The 12,376-nt window shown below is 35.5% G+C and overlaps 1 protein-coding gene across 1 annotated transcript; it reads left to right on the top strand.

The window, feature by feature from the left end:
* Positions 1 to 8,206: 8,206 nt before the first annotated feature.
* Positions 8,207 to 11,137, top strand: LOC128640546 (trypsin-like). Its single transcript, XM_053693016.1, has 3 exons — positions 8,207 to 8,246; positions 9,565 to 9,715; positions 10,876 to 11,137. Exons 1-3 carry the CDS (start codon positions 8,207 to 8,209, stop codon positions 11,135 to 11,137), a joined length of 453 nt encoding a protein of 150 aa, XP_053548991.1.
* The last annotated feature ends 1,239 nt before the right edge of the window (positions 11,138 to 12,376 follow it).

Genomic DNA, 12,376 nt, shown 5'->3' with positions numbered 1-12,376 from the left:
TTGTTAGTAATATTCAATATGTGTTTGGTGTCTCTCACATATGAAGATAGAGACATGACTATAGGTTGAAAACCAGAATCTAACCACTGGGAAAGATTGGCCAATAAAGAATCAAGAATCGATTGGGGGCGGCCTTGCACATGAGTGGTGGCTTTGTGAACTTTTGGAAGATAGTGGAACAGGGGTATTTTGGGATTTTCAACATTCAAGTACTCCATTGTAGAAGTGTCAATATAGCCCTGTTCCAACCCATCATCCAAAATATTGTGAAGTTCATCCTTAAATAGATTAATGGGGTCCTTGATCAAAACCAGATAATTATTACTATTTGATAGTTGTCTTAGCGCTTCATTAATGTACTGTGACCTGTTCATCACCACAATGGTGCAGCCCTTGTCAGCAGGTCTTATCACTAGGTCAGTGTTCTCCTGTAAAGACGTTAACACTTTCCTCTCTGTCAAATGTCAGGTTGTTATTAACCTTACCCATATTATCTCTTAGAGCGACCAAATACATCTCTACTTTTTTAAAGAATGTTTCAATCACACTCCCTTTCCTTTGGATGGGATAAAATATGGATCTGTCTTTAAAGGTCTTACCCCAGTTAATGGTGCCAGTAGCTTCATCAGCTGCAATTTGCAGTTCTTGTAGAGAGATTAAATCACAAGTCTCACGGAAATTACTTTTATCAGGCAACACAACAGGGGCTGCTCTCATTAGGGTAGTGCGCACAATTTCTCTATTCTCATGCCCTTAAAAGTGTTTCCTTAATGTGACGTTTCTGATAAGTCTATTCAAGTCAATGATAGTTTGGACTAGGTCAAAGTTAGTCGTGGGGGAAAAGGTAAATCCATAGCTTAGAACTTTAGTTTCTGCTGGCGTAAGTTGAATATTAGATAAATTATTACATTAATTATTTGTAACTGCTCTGGGGGTGACTTCGCCTGAGCTGATATCTGCCCTTTGTATTTTGTATGTTGTCATTGACACCCCCACCCCCATTTCTTTGGTCCAGGGGAGAAACCTGGTCCAAATTAACCTGGTCTGCTCCAGATATAGTCAGTTCCTGAGTGTTCTGGGGTGTTAATATATTTGCTGTTGTGTATTTGGAACCCTTGTTACTGGTAGTGTGGTATATTTGTTCTTTCTGTCTGACTGAGGGGTTTGTGACAACTTCAGGCATCATCTGTACATTATCATTCCCTTTTAAAATACCTCCCTGTACACGGCCTAAATCCTCATTACCAGAGGCCCTGTCATCTGATGAATAATCTACCTCACTATCAGAAAAGGTAACAAATTTAGAGTTAGACTGGTTACCCCTACGACTATGTTTCCTGTCTCTACCGTTACCAACAAACTGATTCTGATTTCTTCTAAGCAAATCCCTTTGTCTCCTGTTCCATATATACACTGCATTTGAAATCCGGCAAAATTAGGATCACTATTCGTCTTGTTCAGTTCACACTGCAAATAGTCTATTTCCTTTCTGATATTCACAAGTGAAGCATTTTTATATTCAATCAATCAATAATAACATTAAGCGGGATGAACAGTACACTTTGACAACACTGTATTCCAAGCATTCACAAAGTCCTTGTCACTGTCATCCACCTCAAAAGTGGGAAATTTAAAGACACGTAACCCTCTTGGAATCATCCCCGCCTGGATATATCGATCAAATGTCCAGATACCCCCTGGATTTTTGTATCCTTCATTAGCAAACATTCCATGTCATCAAAAAGGGTACATAAGGTAAGAACCCCTTTATCCTTAGAGAAAATGTGCTCAGTTTGTTGATGGACACTTAGAAATACAGAAATACACAGGTTTATGCATTAACTCCATTACTCAAAGGCTTTAAAAACTTCCACTATGCTGACTTTATAAGGCTTTATAAATTTTTGCTGGCATCATAGATGACATCATTAATAGAATGATTGAGAAAGTCACTTATGACATCATAAACAAGACATTACAGGACATCATCAGTTACTATCTGTTTGAAATTATATATTTTTTTAGAAAATGAGGCTTAACAAATGGCTATAGCCATGTGTCATTTCTGTTGAAAATGGTAGATTGATAATGAAAAACGGTTCATTAAAACCACTGGTGATTAAGGAAACAGTATTTCACATGAACGTTTTGTTTATGAAATGGCCTTTTTTTTTTCTAAATTCTTTTATGATTGTACTTATTTAAAAAAAATAAGGACCCGGAGAATACTGCATTATATAGTCCCACATTGCTGCTACACAGCGATTATAAGATTTTGACCACAATCATAGCTGAACATCTTAAAATATGTTTAAATAATTTAAACCACCAAGACTAAGCAGGATTTATGTGTGGGAGGAATATAGAGAAAAATATACTCAAAGTTCTACTGAGAGTATATTATTATTGTTATAAAACACAAGATAAAAAAGGTGGAAATTAGATCTTGCCCTCATGGTGGATGCTGAGAAAGCATTTGATTCAATCGCTTGGGACTATCTTTTTACAGCAACAGAACAGTTTGGTCTAGCTGAAAATTTTAGCAATTTTGTACAACTTTTGTATAAAACCCATACTCTAATTTTATAGTAAATAACAACTTAACTCCAAATATCAGACTCTCTAAAGGCACAAGACAGAAATGCCCACTTTCACATCTACCCTCTTATATCTCTTTAGAGCCATTTGTCATTCTCCTTAGAAAAGAACTTAAAGGAAATAGAATTGGGAAACATAGTTTAGTCCTTACTTTATTTGCAGATCATCTCCTCCTATTTCTAAGTTAAACCAAAAATACTATCTCACAATTTCTGAATTTAGCAACATATTTTAACTCTTTTTTGGGTAATAAAATAAACCCTGAAAAATCAGAAATGTTATTGTTATACAAATACATAGGCAAGGATTATAATTGTCCTTTCAAGGCAGTCGAAACAATTAGATATCTGGGAATTAATATTCAAAAAAATCTCAACATTGGTGTAAAGCTAATTATCAAGGTATTTTTTTTTTCTAAATGTAAAAAAGATCTTAAAAGGTGGGCTGTCTTCCCTTTATCTATTTCTCTAGAATTTCAATAATCAAAACCATAATTTTTCCTCAGCTACTATATCTGCTACCGAATTTGCCGTTGTTATTCTTTAAAAAAGATATATTAGAATTTTACAGTGCTGAATATATTTGGCAAGGGAAAGAGGCTCGTCCATTATTAATATTATCAAAACCTGGCAGCTATATTGTAAAGAGCTTCAACTAAATTTTCAAGTTTCAATATTTTTACCAATCTGCGGTAATGCTAAATTCACCCCTGTGTATTCAAATCTCGCCTTTAAAAACTGGGGGGAGTAGGGTCTTAACTATGTTATCCAGAGTAAAGAAGAATCTTCAGAATATGTACAAACTTTTAGTACGCTTATGGTAAAATATGGGATTACTTAATCTGAATTTTATGCATATTTTCATATTAGATACTATTATGAAGAATTAAAAAATAAATTTGCCTTAAATTAGTTATTAGTCAATATTTATCTATCTATCTATATATCTATATATATATAGAGGCTGCTATAAACATTTATCCAGACGGAAATAAGTCTATTTCTACTTTCTTTTTTTTTCTTTTTTTTTTTTAAACCAACTTTATTGATTTTCCGAAATGATCAAGGTACAATGCCATTACTTTTGAGACACAGCTAAATAAATATAACAGATTTCACAGGTTGATTTATTTTTAACAAACAATAATACCTAGTATGCGGTTACATATCTGGATGTATAAACATTAAAAAAAGAAAAAACATAATAAGAAAAAAAAAATGAATCAACTTTTTCTCCTGGTGGCCCACTCAGGACCATGTACGGGTGGTCATAAGGAAATATTTATCCTCATTCAGCCATTGTTGAGGGAGCACCTTTTCCATGCCGAAAAAGCGTTATGAATTGGATAAGGATTGCGATTGGCCAAGCTTGAATGAATTTTAACCATTTAGAGAAAAACCTTCCAAGATGTCTTTCAATAATGAGTTTATTATTTTGCCTCTCAACCATCATCTGTAATCTCATAGTCTGCGTAAACTCAGATATGGTAGGAGAATAGGGTGACTTCCATTGTATAAATATTACACTTCGCACTGCCATGATCGACATGTTAACCAAGCTTGTATTTATTTGGTTGGTCGCCTAAACACGTATAATCCATATACAGAAAAAATATATAAAATGGTTTAATCTCAGTCCTGATCTGAAGGACTTTGTTCAGCCAGTAACTTATTTTTCCCCAGATTTGCATAATTTTAGGGCATGACCATAAGCAATGTAAGGTCTGTCTTTTCTGCCTTACATTTGAAACATCTACATTTTTTATCAATTTGCGCCCATTTATTGATTCTATCTGGGGTAAAGTAGTAGTTATTTAACAGTTATAAATGTGTTTCCTTCCAGCTAACAATTGTTGTTGCGGATTCAGCCAGACTTATACTTTAGTATAAATGCGATCCTGTATATTCGTAAAATATCTCTGGAAGTTCTCCTTTAAATTGTTTATATGTTTGTAGCCCAGCTTTGTATGTAAGGCTCTATACCAATGTGAAATTGATCTTAGACCGGCATCATAAATTCTAAGGCTTGACTCTACTTCCTGTAAATTCCAGACACAGGGGCCTATTTATCAAGCTCAGTATGGAGATTGAAGCCCCGTGTTCTGGCGAGCCTTGAGGCTCGCCAGAAACACAAGTTATAAAGCAGCGGTCTAAAGACCGCTGCTCCATAACCTGTCCACCTGCTCTGAGGAGGAGGACAGTGTTCACCAGAAATCAACCCGATCATCAGACATCCCCTGCTAGCAGCTGATTGGCCGCAAATCTGCAGGGGGCGGTGTTGCACCAGCAGTTCACAAGAACTGCTGGTGCAATGCTGTATGCGGTGAGCATAATGCTGTCCGCATTCAGCGATGTCTGTCGGGCATAATCCGCTGATCGGATCATTTCGGACAGACATTTGATAAATAAGCCCCATAATCTCTTATTGGACAGATTTGTGAAAGATAGCTTCTCATATGTAAGTATGCATAAACATTTTTGGAGGCAACTAAAATTTATTGGAAAGTTCTTCATAAGTTTGTATTACATATGTTTCCTCATTTATCAATTGTGAGAAATAAATTATTCCTCAATGTTGCCATTCTCTGAAGACTGCAGTGTGTAGGCCGGGAGTAAAATCTGAATTTCCAAAAATTGGCAGAAAACGAGATTTTTGAAAGTCAACCCCTATTATAATGCAATACTTTTGCCACGTTAAAATAATGTTTGAAAATGTCAATAACCGTCTGATATTATATGGTAGTTTACTAAATGCATGGCGTAAAACAGCTTTTAAACTAAATGGTGCTGTTAGATCTGAATCTATTTCATAATAAGTGATATATTCCGATCTTGTTATCCAATCTATTCCATATTTAGCTAATGTTATCCAATTATAGTATCTTAGGTTAGGTAATGAAAATTCACCATATCTTTTGGGTATAGATAACTTTTCAACTGCTTACGAGACTTCTTTTTCCCCAAAGCAAAAAGCGCACATGTCCTATTATATCTTTTTATATCTTGTTTCGTTATGAATAAGGGAACATTTTGTAATATAAACAGCAAGCAAGGAAAGAATACCGTTTTAGTCAGCATAATTGTTACTGAGAGAGATAAGGAGAATATATTCCATCTGCTCAGTTCAAAAGGCAAGTTTGTGAAAAATTCAGCATAGTTTAAACCGTACCAATCCCACGGTTTTCTACCCAGTTTTGTACCTAGATATTTAATAAAATTCACCTCATGAAATGGATGTTTAATAAAACTTTTTGGAGTTTTTTTTATTCATAAGATTTCTGACTTTTTTGCATTTATATTATACCCAGATAATTTACTATAATGACTAATTATTTCCAGGCATTTCAGGATGCTTACACTTGAATCTTTTAAGAATAAGATGATATCATCAGCATATAGTGAGATTATTACATTTTGTCTGCCCAATTTAATGCCCTGTAATTCATCAAAAGTATCCTCCATTGGTTCCTTTCTTGTGTATACTGAAGAAAATAACTGGTTTAGTACCTCAGCCTTCTCCCTGTTACTTTTAATCATGCTACCCTCCATGTATTTTAAAGTACCTATATTGTCCTTCTTAGATTTTTTGATATTGATGTACTTAAAGAACCTTTTAGCGTTAGACCTAGAATCCTTTGTAATCATGTCTGTGTGTGTATGTGTGTGGGTATGTGTGTTTGTATGTGTGCAAATATCTGTGTGTTTGTTTTCCAAGGGAGGATGTATAGAGAGAAAAAAGATAGGGACACAACATAGAGCCTTGCTGTACTCCAACTGATAGAGGCAAGTAATCAGAGGATATGCTGTTAAAGGAAACTGTAAACTAATGGTTTGAGAGATATGGAACAAACAAGGAGAGGACTGTGTCTTGGATGCCAAGTTAATGCAGGATTTGTAAGAGGAGAGGATGGTTAACTGTGTCAAAAGCAGCAGATAGATCCAAAAGAATTATTTAAGGAGTAGTGTCCCTTTGCTTTAGCTGATAGCAGATCATTTGTTACTTTAGCATGAACAGTTTCTGTTGAGTGTTTATAGCTAAAGTCAGATTGTAATGGGTCAAGTAAGGAATTAGTTAGGAGAACTTGAGTTAGATGATTATAGTATAGGTATTCAATTAATTTGGAGGCAAAGGGAAACAAGGCGATCGGCCTATAGTTAGAAAGGTTGGAGGGGTCAAAAGAGAGCTTTTTTAGGACTGTTGTGATTGACGCATGCTTGAGTATCAGGAAATGTGGCAGTGGTGAGAAAATGGTTAAAGAGATAAGTTTGGGCAGGGTTAGAGAAGCAGAGAGAGAGAAAAGAAGTCGTGAATTAATAGAAACAAGTGGACAGGTTGTGAAATGAGAAGAAGATAGGAATATGAGGAGGTCTTACTCTGTTACAGGGGAAAGTAGCAGAACGTGTTTTAGTAGAACAGGTGAGTAGTAGGGCTGGGTTTGAGGGGTGTGATGGAGAGATGTCTTTTCTAATTGTGTCCATTTTATTTTTGAAGTGATCAGCAATAATCCGAGCAGTGAGTTTGGTAGTGGGTAGAGGTGCAGGTGGACGTGGAAGGTAGTTAAAGGTTGAGAACATCCTTCTGGGGTTGGATGTGTGAGATGGCACAGGGGAGGAAAAATAGACTTGTTTGGCCAGGCTGAGGGCAGAGTTGTTTGCCATAAGTATGAATTTATAATATAGGAAGTCAGCATGGGTGCATGATTTCCTCTACTGACATTCAGCAGCCCATCAACATCTCTGAAGATAGCGGGTTTTCTTCTAGTGTGCCACAGTTATTGCTGAGTGCATAATGCTCAGAAAACAAAACAACTTTCTCAAGTTAGCTACCTGGAAGGGGGTGTCAATCATCTCGATGATTGCAGTCTTATGACCGCTGCTTCTTAACTTGTTTCCGGCGAGCCGGAAACTTCGGGTGGAGACAGCAGTATCCACTGTTCGTTGAATCCGGCCCTTCTACTCTAAGGCCACAAGGTTTGTGCAAGAGAGGGATAAAATGTTGGAGAGTATAGGTTTCAGTTGAGCAGAAAAGACTGTTAGATCCAAGACATTTAAATTCAAAGTTTTATAAGGGCTTGTTTCTGCTACATGCTGCATAAAATTCACCTGCAATTCTCCTATTTTAGGTGAATAGTACACAGCATTTACTAAGCAATGTGCAGGGCTAACAGTTATTTTTGCAGTAGATACTCACTGGGTTTGGTTCTTCATACTGCATAGTTAATGGTGAGAATCTAAATGTTTCATTTCACCTGCCATTCCCCTCTTAATAGATGGACCCCAGATGAATTTAAGTTCACTACTTAATTTACGAATACTGTAGAGTTTTTATATTTTCTCGTATTTCAGAAGTGAGATTTATTGCCTCTCTTGCATCACTGTTCCCGGGTTATACTTTTACAGCTTTGTATGAACATGTGCAGTTTTCATGACTACGTGATTAAAATAACTCTTCATACAAGGCAAGAGATAAACTTTCTAATGACCTTCTGCAGGTCATGTGTATCTTATTTACCTTGTTTGCATACATTAAATATAGAAAATATGGGGAGATAGAGATTAACAAACTGTATAAAAAGCAGCTTTTTCTTCACCCAACATCCATTGTCAACATGAAGTTCCTTCTGATCTGTATGCTCCTTGGAGCAGCTGGTAAGTTCTCTATCACATAAAGTCAAGATAGCTCCTTTAATAAATATTTATACTTTTTCTTTTCTGAATTAGATATAAAACTGCTTAATATTTTATGATAATTTTTCTGCCATTTATAATTGTTAATGAATCTTTAATAAATCATAAATACATTGGTTTCTACTAGGGACTGAATAATAAATGTTTAGATTTAATCAGGAAGTATGAGTGGGTAAATGCAGTTTTTCTTTTACATTTGGCATTTGACTGGTAAAATATTTCACTTGAACTGTTGTTAACATTTAAATTCTAAATATAACATTTGAATATTGTATTTGAATGATAAATTCCTTAAACTTACACTCAAGTTTATGCTAATGTTACATTCAGTAAAATGAAGGTAAAGATTAGAAAAACTAAAATAATTTGTCAATGATTTAACATTTGCTGAGAGTGAAAATTTGCAGCCACAATGGTTTAATTTTAGCAAAACATCCAAAACTTTCACTCATGCATTAGAGGAAGCAATGAGATCATTGAGATGCCGTATGCTAAAGGAATTCATCACTAACAAGTACTGTGAGTTAATAAGTTAGTAAATATACTTTATGCCCCTGGTTTACAATATTAGAACTTCCCAATTTACTTTTATTATCTAATTTGCTTCATTCAGTTAGTATTTTTTTGTTGAAGGATCAGCAATTCCCTACTGGGAGCTAGATGAACACATAAAGTGAGTCAATGAAAAGAAGCATATATGTGCAGCCCACAATAAGTATCTAACTCCCATTACTGCACTTCTGTTCCTAAGCCCCCTAGGTATGCTTTTCAACAAATTATACTGAGAGAATAAAGCAAATTATATAATACAATTAAACTATAGTTTTGTTTAAAATTGCGTGTTCTGGACCCCATTTAACAATAAGCAGGCGGACAAGGTTCGCTTCTGAAAATCTTTCTACCCAGCTTTGTGGTATTTAATATTGTGCAAGCGGCTGCATGTGCAATGCCGCCTTCTGCTCATGCAAGGCCAATCGCGCATGAGCAGGGGCCAATCACGCATGAGCAGGGGCTGTTAATCCATTAGACTTGTCAAGGGTGATTTTAATTCACCAGCTAAGAGCTGGTGTACAGTGTGAGTGTGCACTGAAGCGCTCCTAAGCTGCACAGGCAGCTTGATAAATGGAGCCCTCTGTCTTAATCATGAAAGTTTAATTTTAACTTTACTGTCCCTGTAAGTACAATTAACTAACAACAAACTTGTAAGACCCTAAACATGATATATGATACCTGTTATATGTTTAAGACATCTCACCCTGCTTATTTCTCCTTTTCTCAGCTGCATTGGATGATGATAAGATCGTAGGAGGTTACACCTGTGGTAAGAACGCTCTTCCATTCCAGGTGTCCCTGAACTCCGGTTACCATTTCTGTGGTGGGTCCCTGATTAACAGCCAGTGGGTTGTGTCTGCTGCTCACTGCTACAAAGCGTAAGTCATATGGATTGTATAAATATACATTATATGCAGGTTTATGGATCATGTAGTCTATTGTAAGCTTCCGTACTTCATTATTCATTACATTATTTGCAATAACTGCTAATATCTGGTGCATCTACCCAGATATCCTAGATCCAGCCGACTAGTTCCAGAGAACAAGAGAGGGGAAAGGAGAGGGAACAAAAGAGACAGAGAAAAAGAGAGAGTATATATATATACATACAAACAACTAGGATTTGTGAGAACTGAAATTTAAGCAGATGTTAGACTTGCCAACCTCACTAACTGCACCTCTCACAACTTGTGCAGTTAAATGGGATTGAGGAAAAAACAAACAACGAGTGGAGGTGGCGCCTACGGCTGTCTAACAGTGCATAGAAATCACTTAATTAAGCATAGAGTATTTGTCAGTACAAAAAACAGGATCAATATATTGTTGGACTAATTACCAGCTATCTGTCAAAATACAATTGTACATGACCTTTCTACATATTAGAGTGATCCAGAGAGGTCCGCTTTATTATTTCACCATTTTAGAGTTTTAATTGATTGTATTGGCATTAGTATTGAATGTGATTTTGAAGTATTTTAGTTTAACACCGGTGTTATTACATTTGGAGATTATTTTACTATTTAGTCTGTTATGAGTGATTGTTTTATATAAAAAAATCTAATAAATTTGAATATATTTTTTAGTATAGCAATTTGCATGTGCTCCTTTTTTATATTTTTATATTGTTATATTTTCACATATATATTGCTCCTGTTTTTTGTACTGACAAATATTCTATGCTTAATTAAGTGATTTCTATGCACTGTTAGACAGCCGTAGGCGCCACCTCCACTCGTTGTTTGTTTTTTCCTAAGAGAGAGAGGATGACATGGAGGGGAGAGAGAGGATAGAAAATGGTTATAGCATTTGATTCTTATATTCAACATTGTCCTAAAAGACTTCACAAGAACTGCTGATGCAATGATAAATGCTGATAGCGTATGCTATCAGCATTTATCGATGTGCAGCAGACATGATACGCTACATCGTATCATGTCCGCTCGCACTTTCATAAATCGGCCGCTAAAAGTAGGTACTGTCCTTATTGAGTACAACTGATATGCATTTTTCATGATTATTTGAATTATCCCCTTTGCAGAAGCATCCAGGTCAGACTGGGAGAACACAACATTTTTGCCAGTGAAGGCACTGAGCAGTTCATCAACTCTGCCAAGGTCATCAGACATTCTGGTTACAACTCCTGGACCCTGGACAATGACATCATGCTCATCAAGCTCGCCTCTCCTGCTACTCTCAACTCCTATGTGAACTCTGTGGCTCTGCCCTCTGGGTGTGCCGCCGCTGGCACCAGCTGTCTGATCTCTGGCTGGGGAAATACTCTCAGCAGCGGATGTGAGTAAACCCATCAATAACCTATACAATATTATTACCTCTCTTAAGAATTCCATTATTATTATTATTAGTAGTAGTAGTAGTAGTAGTAGTAGTAGTATTATGTGTTATTTATAAAGTTCCAATATTTTACATAATGCTCTACATAGATTCATGGGGTAGAGTAGAATTCCTATATTGGTAATTAATACATTAGTTGGTACATTTGTGCATGAATGGACCACAATCAGTGGTAGATTCACTTTTATACAAAGCAGAATACAGCTAAAGAGGTTCTCAAGTCTAAAGGAAAAGGAGAGAAACAGAAGATGATACCAGTGAGAAAGAAATGTCAAATGTATGGTTGGTGTAAAATTTGAAATAAAATTGATTTATTCTATTTGAAAATATCTAAATGTTAATTAATTTAATCATTACCTTAAAATGCTCATAGATTCCAACTCTTTTTTTTTACTTCACACTAATATATGATCCAGCAATTCCATGTCTCTGAACTCAGAAGTCTATTTCCACACATAATTATTTATATATGTTTTATATTTTGTTAATTTAGCATTGATTGGAAGGTTACTACCATTGTATGTAATCTGGCTGAAAATGTGGGAAGTGGGGTGACCGTAGAGCGCTGGTACAAGGAGATACCACACACTTACAAAATGAGAAGATCCTTCGTTCTTCTCGGTGTTGTTTGAGTGAAAAAGGGGGAGTGGGGTAAGTGCGCTAAAAAAAAGAAAGAAGCTAAAGGTATCAAAACAAAATTTAATTACTAATAGTATTAATATTGGAGAAATGTCTAACTATATTTTAACAGTGTGAAAAAAATAAAATGTGATTTACAAAAAATAAAAATAAATTAATAGAACAAGTGTTGTTCTTTGTATTAAAATTGGGAGTGGATTTCAACTCTCTAAGTGATATCATAAAAAAGTAACTAAGGCAATGTGAAAAAATGTATCATTAATAATGTTTTAAATTTGTTACATGTGAGAAACTCCTTATATAAGGTAATTAGATACTAAATAGTAAGAATAGATTATCGATAGCAGTATATTAAGATTATGTTATTCTATGGGTCCAGAACTGAAAAATAGCAGGTTCCCAGGGACCTCTCAAATAGCCCTAATATAGTAAATGCACACAGATGTAAAGAATCTTATATATTTATTATTAGTCAAAAGTTCTACAATATAGCAATTATAAAGGGGACGTCTCCCCAAATGCACAGCCTAAAATTTCTCTAAAACCAT

Source organism: Bombina bombina, chromosome 9 (genome assembly GCF_027579735.1).
Source record: "Bombina bombina isolate aBomBom1 chromosome 9, aBomBom1.pri, whole genome shotgun sequence".
Classification (NCBI taxonomy): domain Eukaryota; kingdom Metazoa; phylum Chordata; class Amphibia; order Anura; family Bombinatoridae; genus Bombina; species Bombina bombina.
This window is presented reverse-complemented; position numbering and strand designations above follow the sequence as displayed.

Coding starts and splice junctions, on each gene's coding strand:
- LOC128640546 (XM_053693016.1), top strand. CDS start 8,207: ATGAAGTTCCTTCTGATCTGTATGCTCCTTGGAGCAGCTG. Junction 8,247..9,564: donor TATGCTCCTTGGAGCAGCTG/GTAAGTTCTCTA, acceptor TCCTTTTCTCAG/CTGCATTGGATGATGATAAG. Junction 9,716..10,875: donor GCTGCTCACTGCTACAAAGC/GTAAGTCATATG, acceptor TCCCCTTTGCAG/AAGCATCCAGGTCAGACTGG.